Source organism: Eucalyptus grandis, chromosome 5, assembly GCF_016545825.1.
Source record: "Eucalyptus grandis isolate ANBG69807.140 chromosome 5, ASM1654582v1, whole genome shotgun sequence".
Taxonomy (NCBI): Eukaryota; Viridiplantae; Streptophyta; class Magnoliopsida; order Myrtales; family Myrtaceae; genus Eucalyptus; species Eucalyptus grandis.
In genome coordinates, this window is record NC_052616.1 from 397,075 (window position 1) to 415,386 (window position 18,312).

Sequence of the window (18,312 nt, forward strand, 5' to 3'; positions counted from 1 at the left end):
GTTGAGGATTCGATCCTATCCTCTGGAAAAGATCCCTTGGTTGGATAATCATTTCGGATTCTTTGATTCTTATCTAAGATCAATTGAAGATCCAATGATCGACGAAACATTCTTGGAATGTTCTATTCTTGGAAACCAAGATCCTGATTGTATGGGCGAACAGGATTGATGGGCTATCATCAAATTCCTTAAATAGCTCGAATGATCTTCTTAATTGATTCCGTCCAACGGGTAGATTGGAGGAATTCCTTTGGTAAGTGCCAACGGCTATAATGGCATAAAGGAGTATAAAAGGAAGACGCTCTAGTTGTTTTAAGTGTGTGATTGATAGGAAAATTCCAGAATCTGAAGAACCTTGATTGTTAGTCGATACAGTTCGAGCGAAATTGTATACACAGAGAGTGTTTATACTTGGTGATACCTTGAGCGAGTGTAGTAGATCATCTACATCGAGAAATCAAGGAAGATCAACACCGTAACATCTCTTTGTTCATAGTGGAATCCAGCCAATCGGCTGTCAGTGCAGAAGAGTGGACGTAGGCTTGCATCAAGCCGAACCACTATAAACCGCGTGTTCAATTCTCTCTTTCCCTTACTCAGTCTTACGATTGATTTTTTTATTATTGCAAATCCTTCATCTGTCTAAGTATTGTGCAATCTTCAAGAAAACTTTTATAAACCTATTCACCCCCCTCTAGGTACTTGTACTAGCAATATCAGAACGCCCATGTTGTGGCAATTCCACCCAAAAGGTAATGGGTTACTCCTACAACACGTCCTTGTACAATGCTCAAGGCTCTAGATTGAGTAGCAGGAGTAACTTTTAATTTATTATGAGCCAAAACGATGGATTCAATAAGTTCTTGCCAATAACCACGCTCGCTAAATAGAAACATTAAACTAAAAGCCCATACAAAATGAGCACCTAGAGAAAAAAAAAAAGGCCATTTGCAGATAATGAAGAAACATAAGACTAAATTACTTGGGATGCCTGTGCCTATAAGAAATCGCGGAGCCACCCATTAATAGTGATGGAACTCTGCGCAAAGTTTCCTCCCGTGATATGAGTTACCATTCCTTGATCACTTATACTACCCTAAACATCTGATTGCATTTTCCAACTGAAATGAAATATGACTACCGAAATTGCATTGTACATCCTTAATAGGCCTAAGAAGACATGATCCCAAGCGGATACTTGACATGTCCCTCCTCTTCCAGGTCCATCACAAGGGAAACGAAAAGCAAGATTTGCTTTATCCGGTATCAAACGAGAGCTACGGGCAAATAGAACACCTTTCAGGAGTATTGATACCGTTACGTGAATCGTAAATGCATGAATGTGATGTAACAAAAAATCTGTGATTCCTAATGGAATAGGTAATAAAGCAACCCTGCCACCTACTGCCACTAAATCACCACCTCCCAAGTCAAGCGGGTGCTTCTTTGTTGCACCGTGGGCGGTTGCGACGGGCGCCAAAGCATGGGTGTTTTGTATCCATTGAGCAAAGACAGGTTGTAATTGTATAGCGATATCAGAAAACATATCTTGGGATCGCCCTAAAGCGCTCATGGTATCATTATGAATATATAAACCAAAAATGTGAAAGCCTAGAAATATACATACCCAGTTGAGATGTGATATGATTGCATCACGATGCCTAAAGACACGATCTAATAGATTGTTGTATCGAGTAGTTGGATCATAATCTCTTACCATAAAAATAGCTGCATGTGTGGCAACACCAATTATGAGAAATTTGCCAATCCACATGTGATGTGTGAACAATGACAGTTGTGTACCATAGTCAGTAGCTAGATATGGATAAGGGGGCATGGAATACATATGTTGAGCTACAACAATGGTTAAAGAGCCTAACATAGCTAGGTTAAGAGATAATTGAGCATGCCATGACATTGTTAGGATCTCGTATAGGCCTTTATGGCCCTGGCCTGTAAATGGACTTTTATGAGCCTCTAAAATATCTTTTATGCCATGACCAATGCCCCAGTTGGTCCTATACATGTGACCTGCTATCAAGAAAAGAATTGCAATAGCTAAATGATAATGAGTAATATCAGTCAGCCATAGACCCCTAGTTACTAGATCTAATCCACCATGAAAAGTAAGAAATTCCGCATATTTTGACCAATTCAAGGTAAAAAATGGGGTTGCTCCCTCAGCAAAACTGGGATAAAGTTAAGCCAAAAGATCCCGATCCAAGATAAATTCATGAGGAAGTGGGATCTCTTTAGGATCTACTCCGGCGCTTAGAATTGGTTAATTGGTAAAGATACATGTACTTGATGCCCCACCAAGAAAGAGACCCAAGTCCTAGTAGCCCTGTTAAATGGTGATTCAACATAGATTCTACATCTTGGAACCAAGCCAATTTTGAAGCAACTTTGTGATAATGGAACCAACCAGCAAAAAGCATTAAGGCTGCAAAGAATAATGCACCAATTGCGGTACAGTAGAGTTGTAATTCACTAGTTATTCCCGATGCTCGCCAAATCTGAAAAAAAAAAAAAAAAAAAAAAAAAAACCAAAGGTTATTTGTATTCCTCGGAAACCCCCGCCCACATCGCCATTCAATATTTCTTGACCCACTATTGGCCAAACCACCTGGGCAATAGGTCCAATGTGAGTAGGGTCATTTAGCCATGCTTCGTAATTGGAAAAACGAGCACCATGGAAATACATGCCACTCAACCAAAGAAAGATAATGGAAAGTTGGCCAAAATGAGCACTTAATACTTTTCGAGAGATCTCCTCCAAATCATTGGTATGGCTATCGAAATCGTGAGCATCAGCATGTAGGTTCCAGATCCAAGTGGTAGTATCATGGCCTTAGCTATTGTTCTTGAGAAATGACCCGGTTTGGCCCATTCCTCGAAAGAAGTTTTTATGAGATCCCTATCTACCAAAATTTTGACTTCTGGTTTCGGCGAACGAATAATCATTGAGTCCTCTTTCCAGACAACACATACAAAGAAACCCGCCAATAGTCAAGTAATTAATGAATCTATGGGAGATGTTTAGAATTAGTTTCTTTTTCTTTCTTCTATCTCCCATCTATTTTATTTAGTTATTCACTAGAGCAATTATGATCTAGAAGTCGACCCGGGGCAAGTGTTCGGATCTATTATGACATAGCCATGAGGTGCGCAACGGACCTTTTTAATCTTCTACAACCTTTTCCGGGCTTTAAATTGATGCAAAAAACATTTTTTGTGCAACCTAGTGTAAGTGTATTTACTAAAATCTATTTATTAATATCTCAATTCAAATTTTCTAGACATCGCTACTTTATGTCTTACATTAGAGAGAACACATATATATTAATTATTATTTTAATTATTTATATTAATATATTAATTATTATTCTATATTCTATTCTAAATTCCATGAACAGGTATTGGTCATTTCATTACTAATGAAATATTCCAGTATCTATATTTAATTATTTGGAAGTTCGTTTTAATAGCAAAAAAAGAAATATATATTCTCTACTTTATATGCGTATCCTTTATACCCGTGAAATACCAAACGAAATAGAAATGATCTTAGAGAAGATATAATGAAATTCTTGGATTGATTTTACCAAATAAATTATCCCTTTTATTTGACTGCTAAAGCTAACAAACAATTCAATATAAAAAAATAGAATTTGAAAATAATAAATAAAAAAAGAGTGCTCTTATTCAAAACGTCTCATGATCTTCAACCAATTCTGCGCTTCAATATAATTACCAGGAGTAAGCGTTATAGCTTGTTTCCAATACCCAGCGGCTTGATCGAACCAAGCCTCCGCAATTTCAGAATCCCCCTGTCGAATGGCCTGTTCTCCCCGATCGGAATAGGTGGGTCAATTCCTTCCCTTAGAACCGTACTTGAGAGTTTCCTACCTCATACGGCTCATTGTTCAATTCTTGTGGTGTCCCATTTTTTTTTCTCAGGTTAACCAAAAGCAAAAGAGGTTAATTCCATGAGTTTTAAACTTGAATTTTTATTAATAATAAAAAAGAATCCGTTTTTTTTCTTTTTTTAGTTTTATCTTTTCTCCCATCTTCAGAAGAATAAAGCTTAGGCATTTCCACTATTGCTAGAATTTTCTCAAAGGTTACTATCTCGGTTTCATAGAGAAATTGATATAGAATCTTCGAAAAAGTCTTTTCTTCATAATAAAGAAAAGACTTGTTATATTTGGGATTTGATGCTACATCGCTGCTCAATACCTTAGGGGATCGACTTTATAGCATAAATGGATTCATAACATTTATCTTCTATCATGACATAAGTAAGTAAGCAGTTCTTATTGTATCGGCCCAAAACCTCACTAATTGATCTTTACGGTGCTTTCTCTATCAATTAGATCCTTTATCCATAGAGTAAAGTATCTAGGCATGTATATTTCTTCATATTTTGACTTTTATGAAGTTCCTTTCTTTGCTACAGCTGATAAAAATCGTTTTTTGGACAATGCATATGTAGAAAGCCTATTTTTTTCTAGTAATTTTTTCTAGTATTTACTAGTGGATTCACTCTTTTCTCTTTCCTTTTTTCTTTCTATAGTGGAGATAGTCGCACGTAATGACAGATCACAGCCATATTATTTAAAGCTTGTGGTAAAAATGGGTTTCATTCTAGTGCCCAAAAATAATATTCCAAAGCTTTCATATGTTCTCCGTTACTTGTGTGGACAAGGCCTATGTTATAGAGTATATAGCTTCGATCATAGGGATCAATTTCTAGTCGCATAGCTTCATAATAATTCTATAAAGCTTCCGCATAATTTCCTTCAGATTGAGCCAACATCCGTTATGGTCGTTGTTCGATTCAAAGAATCTCTGTTCCAGAACCATACGTGAGATTTTCACTTCATACAGCTCCTCCCTTATGTGCATAATGAGAATAATACATGGGATCAAAAAAGATTGAAATATTCTCATTATTGACTCAGCGTGGCTAGTGTTTTTACAAGAAATCTCTAGCTAACCTTCCTGCAAAGATCTTTTTTACCATCAAATGGGTTGAGACTGGATAAAAAAAATGGTAACTTCAACAATTTCTTTGTCCCCCATGCCCCTTAAATTCCAGGAATTCGTCACTTCAACAGTCTTTGATGGTTATACGGGTATCCAAAATACAAACGAGATGGATGTTTGTTGGCTCAACCATTCTTCTTAGTTCCGGTCTCGATAAGGAAGGAGTACAATTGTTAACATAACAAAGTTTTCGTGTTGTTGATTTCTAGACGTAGTGCTTCTTCTCATATGCCGCCTATGGGTACTAATGGATTAGGGTTGACTCCACCATACATAACCCGTAGGTGTAACCTTTCGCTCAATACTAGAATCGACAATTGAAGATATGAGGCTGCATTAATCGGGGATACACGAAAGAAGGAATTGTTCTTTTTTACAAATTTCACCTTCAAAAAGTGTAGATTTTTTGCAATAACCTTTTTTTCTTTCTATCCCGAATCATGTGTCTTTCTTCTAAGACTGAAAGAAAAGCGGTAAATAAAATAGAAAAAGATACTTAAAAAAAAAAAAAAGAATAATCAAATCGCACCATCTCTGTAATAGGTAAATGCCTCTTTTTCTCCTGAAGTTGTCGGAATTATTCGTAATAAGATATTGGCTACAATTGAAAATGTTTAAAAATGAATTGACAAAAATATAATAGATTTAGGATTTTTTGAACAATTTTCACCCCTTATCCATGAACCTTAAGACTGGTCGAGAGAAAAGATCATATCATCTCATTTTCTGTCAATAAAAACTTATTTTCCCACCTCATCTGGGTCTCGATCTTGTAGCATTTAGTTTGTGCTATTGTTTTTTTTTTTCAATGGTGCCAATATTCACTGAAAAGCAAATTTATGTCAGTAAAAAACAAGAGAATCTAATCTTAATCGCAAGACATGCGAATAACGACAGAACATGAAAAGGTAAAATGACGAATCTAATGAGGAAGGTTCTCTTCCGATGAAAGTTACATACATTCACGTTCGCCCACGATGCTTAAAAGTTCAAGGGCAGATCATCTCCTCGACTCCTTGAAAGTGAGTCCTCCCATGCAAAGCATCTTGCTCTAATGAGCATCCATTTTTTTATTCCCATGAACGTTGGAGAACAGCACCATGTTGTCATAAAATGGAATACTCATTTGAGCAAGATGCCTTCCACCGGAAAGAACAGAACAGCACCGCCGCAAAAAGCAAACAAGAAGGTATGACAGTGCAGATGATGAGAATGATGTGATATTGATGGACAGAGGAATCTCTTCTGCGTTTTATAAGCATGGTTCTCTCATCTGCCGAATGTGGAAAAGAAAAGTAGAACGTTTGAGAGGTGGTTGCAACAGCCTAATCTTTCCTTGTTTTTTGCGCAAAATGGTATGGTTGAAAGTATAGTAAGCCAAGCGGGCTTCTCATCACCACTCCCTTTTTTTATTCTCTTATCTTAGACCAAAGTGGGTTTGGCTGTTAGCTGAAGTCTTGAGTCTTCTTCATTAGTCCTCGCAGTCCATTTTTGAAAATGCATGCCACGGGCCTCGTTCACCACCGACTTTCATGACTGTACTTCTCTAGATGTCTGTACTAGAGTCTGTACTAGAGTCTGTACTAGATGCCCTCATGTACTGAGGTACTTCGCTGAAGCCACCTCGTATTTTTCTTGTCTGGAGGTTTATATTAGCTTTTAAAGCAATGGTTTTTTGCCATGGGAGCTCTCTCTCTCTCTCCCCAATCTGTGACGTTGAATCGCCTCGAGGGGAATCGTGTGGAGCCGCTTCACTGCGACTGCATTATGCAATCGGTTTAAAAAGATGTGAGTGCCTTTTTCAGTAGATATATGTAGGTATATGTATATATGGTGCCATCGTTTTGCCAGATTCACCATTTAACTTCATCTTCTAGGTTTGACCTCCTTCCCTTCCTTCCACCATGCTACAGTTTTGGCACTGTAAAACTGTTAACCAACTTTCAAAGGACCCTTTGTCATCAGCTGATATTCTTGCTTGTGGGACTTCCCTTACGATTACTAATCAACAGGTCCTTGGGAAATTAGTGGTGGTTTACTTTATACAGTGCTACGTATAACTTGCCAGCTGATGAACTCTGGGGAACTTCCTTATCGATTTCGACTTCTTTAACACGCCTCACAATGCACCTAACTGATGGTCCCGAGTCATTCACGCCATTCTTTTCCCTCGATCTCTTCAATCAAACAATTTTCTATCTTAACTAGGACTGTTCTAGAGAGAATCTTCTCATTCGGTGGAGCTAAGTCAGACTCATTCAATCAGAGCCAATCTTTTTATATGGAAACTAAGATAGATGACCCACGTAACGCGCGGATATTACCCGGTAGAAGACCCGTCTGAGATCAATCTCGCTATGACAACTCCTCGTAAGTCTATATTCTACTATCCTCGTCTGTCAAAACACTTTCCAGGAAAAGACAGACATCTGAGTCATACAAGGCATATTTCCTGCTCCGTCCATCTCTGTCCCGCGCGCGCGCGCGTTAATAACGGCAAAGCATCATGCAATAACCCGATAACCGCGCGGCTAGGTTCATTAACAGTGATATCGAACTCCTTCCTCTACTTGCTTGGACTTTCCCATCTTTTCAATATTCTTCTCACTTTAGATTAGACTAAAATGTGTCCTACTCTTAGAGCCGGCACATATATTCATGGTTTTATCCGGACTAAATTATTCCTCCGGTCGGAGGACGTGGGGAAATTTCTTGTAGGATGTATAGATGTCTAATCTGGCCTAGTAGGTCAACTTCATCTCTCGAAAAATTGTAAATATTGGACTTTGATCATAATCCTGTTTGTTATCCATGTCCAATTTGATTTGAAATGCCAAATCTTTTTTTTTTTATATCCAAAATCCCAAGTGCTTCTTTGTGTTAGTTCATTTTCGACATCTTTTAACTGGTCATTGTTTCAAATCAATTAAAAAAAAAAAAGTTCAAAAGGACCGTATTAAAGAAACCAAGAGCATTCGAAGCACCGACAGTACCATGAGCATAATTGACAACTAAGCTACCGAAGACTTTTAGTGACTTCACCACATAGAGTTAACGTTAATGAAAAAGAAATAATTAGGGTCACCTCCCGAGGCCTATTATTAGATGAAATAATATTTAGAAATGCAAGTGCCGTTGGAAGTGACATTGCCGGCTTAATAAAATGAGTTACGTGATAGATGCTATCTTAGCTTTGACATCATGAATGGCTTGGTTAGGTAAGGGGTGGTTGGATTGTCATCTGGATCGTCTAATTTTTTGCATCTCATGCATGGCATGATGTTTAATTGACTTCATTTGGATGCCGTCGAATTAGATGTGCAAACTACAGAAATGTACATTATTTGGTGAAGATCCTCGTTCATTTCCAGTCTGGAGTCTCAAATATCGACATTGGACATATGACATCACATTATTTCATGAATCGACATTGGACATGAAACATCGCATTAGCTAGGAACTAGGAAATGATTAAGAGAACAGTTTTATTCCTGAACATCGCTTCTTTGCACTTTTATTTCATCCACTCAAAGAGAAGAACAAAACCAACGTATTACACACTTGATGCCGAATAATTATTGAGTGAAAACAGAACAGTTAAGCACAAAAGCAAAAGCTCTAGCACCGGGGCAGGTCTGCCGGCGGGTGAGGAAGGGTCTCGAGCTCCCCTTTGCCATTCTTCACTATAAACGCTGAAGCTAATCCCCATGACAAGTGTATATCGAAGTGACAATGCATGAACCAAACCCCTGCATATCATTGATCAAACTCAATTTTTGTTAAGCATCTCCAAAAGAAATGACTGGAACGCGCAAGCACTTACAAGGCTCGTTCCAATCACATAGGTGGCACAATCACAAAGACAGGAGAATCGGCTCACCTGGATTGTCTGCCACAAATCGAATTGCCGCCCATCCGCCCACGGGAACTGCAATTGTGTTCAAGTAAGGTGGATCCACCAAATTGAACTGTGCGGTTTGGGGATTATAGTTGCCCGAGCCGTATCCAACTACGTAGAAGCTATATCCATGAAGGTGGATTGGGTGGTTTTCCGTAGAAACCGTCCCCGTGTCCTGTAATATGAGTTGAACCCTAGTTCCATATTCAAGGACAAAGGTTCTAGTTCCGATCATCGACTGGGTGTTATTAGGACTGTTATTAGGTGCCCCATTGACAAAGTCGTAGAACTTCAAAGGCACACCGGGAAAATCCTCAGTGAACTGGCCATTAATTCTATTGTAATAAGCTTCAAGAAGAGAAATTTTGGGTTTGACAAAGCTTATATTGTTCATAGACGCAGCCATCGTCCCATTGTTCAAGCCCTGGCAATTTTGCTGTGGCGTTGGGGAGTGGCACTGTTGAACATTTACTCCTACAGTATAAAAGAGATTCTGATCGATCTCCTTTGGAACATGACCAGATTTCAAACTCCTAAGCCCATCCATGACAGTCTTAACTGCAAGATTATCATTAAAAATGGGTAGTCTAGCAGGCAAAGACAGGGAAGTGGGCAAAGCACCAAGGTATTGGAAGTATGCTATGGCCGATATATTTTGAAAGGGTACGCCCTGGGCTGACATGTAAGGACCCATGGCCATAGAATATTTTCCAATGGATTGATCGGCTGTGACAAGGACATTCATTGTCTGGCCTGGTCCAAGCATCACGCGATCGGTTGCGAATGGCTTTGTGTAGTCTGCATCAGCTTCGACAATGGTCATCCTGTGATTTGCAATTGAGAAGAAGTTTTCCATGTTCAGAGCTGCGTTTATCAGCCTCAGCAGGTAGGTCTTTCCTGGGACCACGTCAATCCTGTATACATCTGCAATTTTTGGCAAAATTTATGACAGGAAACTAGTGGTGAGTCCACAACACTAGATTATGTGTAGGTTACCGAGTTATATAACACAGTGATGTTACCCATAATAAATTTATGAAGATAGTCATCATTTCATACGAAGTGATTGCTTTTCATGAAGATAGTCTTAACAGGATTTTAGGATATCAAGCAGCGCTGAATCGAAAAAACCCATCACTCACATGGAAACTACTTAAGACTTACCAAATTAAATTTTCCATCAGGCGCAGAATGTTGTGACTGGCAGTAAATTCCTAATCAGTATCTAGCCATAAGGTTTCTCGAATAGATGGAGAACTCTAAGGGTCATAATTATTTGAAGCCAAGAGTTTTGCCGAGAAGTACCATTGCTGGAGCAATTGTAGTTAGGGCCAGGATGGCCGTTGATAGTAAATGCATCAGCTGGTGGAGGACCTCCTCCGCTAGCTAGAACAGCTTTCTCAAGCTGTACTACATCCTTCAGCCAATATTCTCCTGTAATATGGAGATTATGTATGAGAGATCTTGAATAATTGAATTTTCATGCATAACTATGCAATTGTCAGTGCAGTATACCAGATTTGGAGTTGGATGAATTTTGTTCAGAAACATGGTTCATAAACTCGCAGGCAAAAATTATTTACCCAGTATAATGATGTGCTCTTCATAAGGATAGGTAAAGGGATAAGGGACCCCTGTCTTAGGATACATGACTATAGCACCATAGACAGTGCCCCGAAGCCAAGAGACGTGAGCATGCCAGAGAAGGGTGCCTTTCTGCTTTACCAACGTGAACTCATATGTAAAACTCTGTCCAGCTTGAATAGGACACTGTGTGATGTACGATGGTCCATCAGACCAGCAGGATAGCCTCTGCCGGATGCCATGCCTTGAACCAGCCGACACAACAAGAGAATACTCAAATTAGCAAACTCTTATCCTCTCCCACGTACAAAAAGGATTTCCACATTTTTCTTACCAGTGAATTGTGACATTGTATGGACTCTCATTTGTAACTTTGACTATCACTCTGTCATCTTCTTCGGCGTAAACAACCGGTCCTGGATACATTCCATTGACTGTTACTATGTCCTTGGTGTTGCATAGCTTGGTAATCCTTGTTGTTTGCACCTATTCATTTGGGGTTACATACACAATATTTAGTTATTAGTGTCAAGCATGGAACAATGAGAAATTGAACATGGAGAGTACGAGCGAATCAGATAATGGAAATAAAAAGACATCCGACAGATGTAAATCAGTGAGACCTTGAAGTCATAGAACCTGGTCGATCTTCCACCGGGCCACTGTGCAAGAACATGCAGAGGGCTGAAACAAGATATTAATGAGATAATGGAGAGCAGGACCCCCATTGTTAGCTTCTCCATCAGAGGTTGAAACAGGAGATTGAGGATGATGAGGCTACAGGGCAGGGTCATTTAATAAAGAACGAACCTATCTAATCATATTTAAAAATTTTGGGTTAAAGAAAAAAGATTGCAAAGGTTTATTGTGATCGTCATCTTTCACGATTCCTTCATTATGAACTCAACAAAATAAGGCGTTGAGGGAGTGATTATTTGAAGAGCTGACCAATTTGCTAAAGGATTTAATTCAGCTACCTCTATCTCTGTGGTTCTTTACTATTAAAGCTGAAACAATTGTGGTACCTGCTCCGCGGTACCATGTCAAAACCACAGCAGGACAATAGCCACGGCATTTACCTTCTTATAGTGTCTCTCTCGTTTTACGAGGTTTGTGGTAACCATGTTTAAGCACGAACACATTGCCATTTGGTTCTCCTGAAAGCTCAAGTGTACTGCCATTTCATTGTACGTCGAGTGCAAGGAGGATTGGTTAGCGGAAAGAAAATTGTAATCCTTCAAAAGACAAAGATGAATACTACGTACTGAGACGGAACTCTTTCTCTTACATTCGTTCTTCATTTCATGACCTCCTCCTAGTAGTCATATCTTATATTAGTGTTTCTACCCTCATAGTTAGACCTCAAAGCGCCATCATTACATTCTGTACTTCCATAAATTTTCTTTGATGTTTCTGTCCCTGGCCTTTCCTTGTTTAGTCACTCATCTTATCATGATGAAGTATGTTAGTAGGTAGGTGCATATAAGACCTATTAAACCATGGAGGGATCATCCTTCTCTGTGTCCCTTCTATAATCTGGATATAAATCCAAGGAATTAGTAAATGTGGCAGTTGTAACCTAAAACAATCCAGAACAGAAACAAGAAGGTTGAAGATTCTATGTCTGAGCGGCACCCTTTTTTGCACTATACATATTTTTGTTTGTTTCATATCCTCTAGTTTACATGTCAACATCCAAATCCCAGATCAAAATAGCCCGCATCTTTTATGTGCATGCATGCACAGATATGCATCATATCAATATTTCTTATTCATGTCGAGTGTCTCGACCATTCAAATGCTCAAGCGTGACAGGCAATGACAGACAACTCTCCATTGTTGACCTTCTTCTGTTTTTAAACTTTGTTCGAGTACTACACCATAACAAACTCTTTGAAATCTGTCAAGTATACTTCTCAGAAAAATGCTCAGGGCTGATGGATCCTCCCCATAAGAGCCTTCTTTGACTTATTGTCACATGATGTCTGAATAAATGCGGGACCTGCAAGACTGATTGGAGCTACCTGCCCCGACATAAGTGACACTATTACCCGGCAACTGCCCACAAAGTCAAGATTATAAATGACAATTTTCACATCTTACATCCAAAGTAGAGGGTTTTAATCAAAATCAAATAATGCTCGACCATAAGTATTCTTGAAGTGATAAAAGGCAAATTCCTGTGCTTAGCAGGAAAAACAGTCCAAACTGCAGATAAGCATAACACAAGAGGGCTAAAATCTACCACCACTATGAGCAAAAGAAGCTCGACTCTGACAAAGTCTTGCTAGTGAGCTTGAAATAAAAGCTTTTTAGGAAGGAAAAAGACCGACTTGCTCTTTGCCATCCTTTGCTTCCATCTGTAACATTGTCTTTATTAAGTAGTCCATCAGAAGCACAAACAGAGTTGCTATTAAGGTGAATGGATTCATCCTGAGCTGTAACTTCAAAGGAGGAATACACCCCTAACATGGACTCTTTTGAGAGACGAGGGAGAAAACTCATCTACCAGTCCATTTCCCACCATTTTGCTTGCTAACTGCCATCATTGGCAGAGGAATCTGAAATGCTGAAGATTCAGAGGAATTGTACACTGACATAGAAACATTCAAACTTCAGCCTCTAATCTTCCCATACAGCTTCACTTTATCTGTTAATTTTAATGAGCTTATATATTGGCAAATTATGCAAGTTTGTTGCTCTTATCTACTCCAGTTTTGTCTCCTACTTCATCCTTAATAGTGTAGTTTTATACGGATAACACGTAACATGGTGCAATTAACTTTAAAAAGAAGCATGTGAGACTTCATCTTCATACTGTGAATGAAAGTACCTTAAGGACATAATCAGGAGAGAATGATGACAAACATGGCAGCTTGATCATTATTCCACAACACTGGAAGACCATCGTACATGGGGAAGCAAAATTGTATTGAAAAACTAGGTTTGCAATTCATAGTAGTCCAAGACATCCATTGGACAACCAGGAACAGAGTTCCAATGAAAGGAAGCCGGGGACCATATTCTTTTCCACCGTGAGTTTCCTTAATGTATATATTCGGAGAAATGCTGACCATCATTTGTAGTGTTTTGTGGATTCCAAACAGGTATACTGGCTGAACCTATAAGATAGTAACTACAACTCAAGAAGAAAAAACAAAAATCATTGCATAAAGCGTGGTATATCACTGTACTGAACCCAAATTAGATTTCATCAAGAGACAAGTAGGACACAGTGGAAGTGGAGTACATTATCATTTTAGTTGAGTCTATCTAATTGACAAAGCTGGTCCACATGTTTGGTATCTTGACAAGCTTCATCTGTTTGACGTTTCAATGACAACAAAATAACATGTTAATTCCCAATGAAAATTGCAGGTCTACCAAGAGCTTCCAGAGGACCGCATCTTGAATTCAGAGAAACTAGCTAATACACGTTTGTTTATAAAAGAGTAAAACCATTTTTCTCCATATCCTGGGGATCTCACTGATAGAAGAAAACCACCTAACATTACTTCATTCAAATTAACCAACATATACCTTCGACAAGCTCAAAGCCATAAACTACATATAGTTGCTTCCATATAATTCAATATAACAAAAGTCTACAACCAGGAAGATTTACAATGGTCTTTGTTTGGTTACGCAGAATCTCAATCACAATCAGCTAAAGAACATGTTGCTTTCATGAACCCAACCCTCGGAATCGACCCTCCCTGGCAAACAAAAAAGAGTCAGTTCATGCCAGTTACCACTGATGAGACATATAAATGAGTTCAACCAAGCTGGAAAATGATACTCTATGAAACTCCATAAAAGAATTTCTAATGAGGCAGACCATGATATCGACAGGGGAACATCGTCATCATGACCAAAATCACATAGGAGATGGTCATATCGCTTAAAATCCTACTGAATAGTGTCACAGAAACAGAAAATGCCCACACTCTAGTCCATTCAAAGAGAGTAAGTACCTAGCCATAAATTTGATTATATTTATTAGAATCAAGATGGCAGATGAATACTACTGATAACCAATGAACTCAATAAATTCCTTTTTTGCTCATTGATAGACCTAACAGAACACCTTCAATGCATACAGCTTCCCAGCTGACTCTGCGAGGTTACATGTACGTGCCAAAAGCATTAACATCAAATCAAGCGATATGTGATGTGGAGATATAGCCATAAACTCAGCAGCTGTAGCAAGATTCAAAACCTGAGACAGCTAAATTTGTCTGTAATCTATGCCTGAAAGTAATTGCTGTGATCAGCTAGAATCAGAACCAGGAGAACGTCATTGTCTTTGTCCAGAGAAACTCAACTCTTATCTCACCACGTGTTAACCAGGATGTGAATCGGCATTCGATGCCAAAACCAGCCCACATAGTAATAAATCCAAATCCAGGCAGCTACCCGTCTGAGAACATCTAGCCAGCATTTAAGCTCAATTGTCATGATTTTCCGAATATTTACGAGCAGTCGATTCAGCTCACATTCATTCAGCGGCAGGAAATCTAGCAGCGACATCTAGTTCCGGTCCGAAATTGGGAAAATTCGCAAAATAGCATATATAACAATTTCCAGGTTGACAAGCAACCAAGAACATCTATCTAAACAGCCCGAAAGCCACAGCCCTCTCTATACACAGCACTCGGCGACGAGCATCAGAAAAAGCAAAATTACACCTTTCACGTTTATTCGTCCCCCAGAGTTCAACAGGAACCGACCCTTTTAAACGGAGGATCTAAGCCACAACATAAAGCTAATTCGTGAGGCAAGGGGCGGGGGTAGGGGCGGGGGCGGGGGCGGTGGCGGGGCGGGGGCGGAATTAGCGTCGGCGGTGGCGGCGGCGGAGGAGGGGAGGGGCTCGTGAGAGGTGGGCTTGGTGAGCATGAGGGGCGGTGGTCCTTGGAATCGTCGTCGTCGTCGAGGTCGGTGGTGCTGAGGTTGATGCAGGAGCAGCGCTCGAGGGAGGCGAAGAAGGCGGAGGCGACGCTGGCGCCCACCCAGTTGGCCATCCTGTCCAGCTTCTCGCACGACATGAATCCGCAACCGTTCTCCTGCTGCATCTACCTCCCTCCCTTCTTCCCCAGGCGATGCGATCGGAGCTCGATCGGAGAAATTTAGGGGGAATGTCCAATTTGATTGCTTGCCCAGAGAGAGAGAGAGAGAAAGAGAAAGAGAAAGAGAAGGAGAAAGAGATGCTTTTGGCCAACGGCGTGACTTTGGTTGCGGGTTTCTGAGAACGGACGGTTGAGTGATTCCGAATCTTTGTCGTTTTTACCGGTTTCATTCATTATTTGCCGGTGTTATTGAGTCAATCCAGCTCCTTTCAATTATCCACCAAAAAAAAAAAAAAAAAAAAAAATTGTTGTTCGATAAAATTGTTGTTCAAAAACCTTCATTAAACGTATTGAATGATTGATTATTTGATTTTCGAAATATTAATGATAAGTATCGCGAGAATAGTCCATTCATTGAAAATTAGTTCGTTTTCTTTCTTGGTTATTAACAACTAATAATAATTGTTGTAGAGAAATTGTTTTGACAAGATCTAAGAAAAAATATTATGAAAATACATCACACTCACATGAATGTGAATTCATAAAGCAAACGAACTCTACCATATCCGTCGCCATAAAACTTCTTATTTTATCTTTGAATTTGAAAATTTCAATCAATTAACTTTTTAGACATGATCTTTTCACCATCCATCTCTAAATTTAATCTAGCAATGGTATAGTGCCTTTTGATTTTTTCACAAGAGTTTGATGGGCTCCTTTCAATTATCCACAAAAAAAAAAAAATGTTCAAAAACCTTTATTAAAACTTATTGAATGATTGATTATTTGATTTTCGAAATATTAATGATAAGTATCGAGAATAATTCCTCCCTCCCCTAAGAAAAATATTATGAAAATACATCACACCCCCAACAACGACCCCTGAAAATTTCAACAACGACACCACATATGAATAGTCAATGCCACCGTGTCTTATCAAGTCGCCAAGAGCTTAGCGTGAAAAACTAGATTGCAATATTCTTGTTAGGAAAAATCTCAAGTCTGATCGTATCTCAAGTATCAATAGAAAGTCAAAGGTATCGGATTTGAGTAGATTTTTAAATTGTTTAAAGTAACCAAACAAGTAGGAGAACCGCTTTGGAGTGAGAAACCTTGCTTCGTTTGGGACCTGTATTCCCCACCAGTTGAGAAGACAAAAATCAGCTAGGTGCAGGGAGAGTCAGGAGCCATGTCCCCGGGGCAATATATTGGGCAAATCCAGGCAACAAGTCAAAGGTATCGGACTCTAATTAATTTTAATGAGCGCTTTCAGCTTACGTGATTTGGAGTTGGAAGGAACTTCAACAACGCAAGTTTAAGATTTTGAACGAATAAATTAAAGGTGCAAAGCTCGGTCAAAATTTTTTATGTTTATAATTGATAATTTTTTTTTCATATTTTTATTTAGTCAATTACCAATATAAAAACTCATTACACATTTGCCATTAATTTAGTATAAGGTGTATTTAAAGATGATTGTGCAATCAAATTTATTAATATCGCACCTAGTCAACCATGAATATATAAGAGGTTTGTTACACTGGCAGTTAATGTAATAATATTTCTTTTTTATGGCTATCGAAATTTCTCTATGGAGTTTGCTACCCAATACTTTATTGTGTGAATAGTCATGTTATAATTAGAAAAGTAATTACCATTATTTTCACTCTTTAATCGGTTTTTGGTGACAATAGTAAATTTACACGAGCAAAAAGTAATTTTCAATATTTCACTAATTGATATTTTTACGGATGACATAACATAATTTTCATCTCTGTAAGATTTTTAATTACTATGCTTCGAACTCTCTACAAGAAAATTCTAATATACCTAAAAAAATAATCAATTTCTTTTCTCCTATTGCTAGTAAAAACCCAATTGAATGTAACTTTACTGGATGATTTCTAAGGGTGCGCATGACAAAATTTCTGTTTCTTGATTTCTCTGTTTCTCTGTTCCTCGGAACAGGTTTGGAATAGAAATCCGTTTGGTAACGCGATTTGATTTTTCTATTTCTAAAACAGATTTCTATTCCAAAAATAGAGAAATTGAAGAAATCGAAGTTGAAATTTTAACTTCTCAGTTTTTGAAATATAAATCGAAACTGAAATCAAACCATATAAAAGAACCTTGCACTTTCTTGCTAACTTAATTCACTCATAACCACAATTTCACAAATTATTGCTAATTTTATTTTTCTTATTTTACTCGTGTTTTTTTTTTTTGCATTTTTTTTGCTTTTTTTTTTTATAACTTCCTCTTTAGGATGAAAAGCAATCGAATGGGTCCCCAATTTTCAAAAACGACCAAAGTTCTTAAATGTTTACTTAAAAACAATGGGGCTATTTCCTCCTAGAAAAGGCACGTACATGGCCGAGTTGAAGAAAAAGTACTTACATAATAGATGAATGAAAAACATGCCTAGAAATTTAACGTTATTTTTTTATGGATTCAAAATTCTTGCAAAATCAAAATAATTAGATTGTTACACAATCTTGAATTTTAATTCGAATGCAAGAGATTCAAGAGAACCTCTCTCTTTGCTATGCAAGGGTCATTAAAGGTTCATTGAGCAACAATAAAGAAATTAGGGATGAGCAACTTGGCTGATTCAATTCAAGAATCAAAATAGACCGACCTTCCCCCGATTGGTTCCTAACCATAAACGTTACTTTAAGGTAGAATTCTCATATATTCCTTTACACCATTAATTTT

At 38.4% G+C, this 18,312-nt stretch overlaps 1 protein-coding gene and 1 long non-coding RNA gene across 3 annotated transcripts; one reads left to right on the forward strand and one right to left on the reverse strand.

The window, feature by feature from the left end:
- Positions 1 to 6,732: 6,732 nt before the first annotated feature.
- Positions 6,733 to 10,009, forward strand: LOC120293493. Its single transcript, XR_005551369.1, has 2 exons — positions 6,733 to 6,837; positions 8,895 to 10,009. It is a non-coding gene; the product is annotated as an uncharacterized LOC120293493 (long non-coding RNA).
- Positions 8,630 to 11,340, reverse strand: LOC104443349 (laccase-6). Of its 2 annotated transcripts, none has more exons than XM_010056692.3 (6): positions 11,155 to 11,340; positions 10,866 to 11,017; positions 10,531 to 10,775; positions 10,253 to 10,381; positions 8,930 to 9,871; positions 8,630 to 8,798 (listed from the first exon to the last, which is right to left on the reverse strand). In XM_010056692.3, the coding sequence occupies exons 1-6, from the start codon at positions 11,323 to 11,325 to the stop codon at positions 8,668 to 8,670; spliced, it is 1,770 nt and encodes a 589-aa protein (XP_010054994.2). In that variant the 5' UTR covers positions 11,326 to 11,340; the 3' UTR covers positions 8,630 to 8,667. The 2 variants fall into 2 exon arrangements, with proteins under 2 accessions (XP_010054994.2, XP_018728492.2); XM_018872947.2 differs by having other exon boundaries at positions 11,171 to 11,339.
- Between the last annotated feature and the right edge of the window lie 6,972 nt (positions 11,341 to 18,312).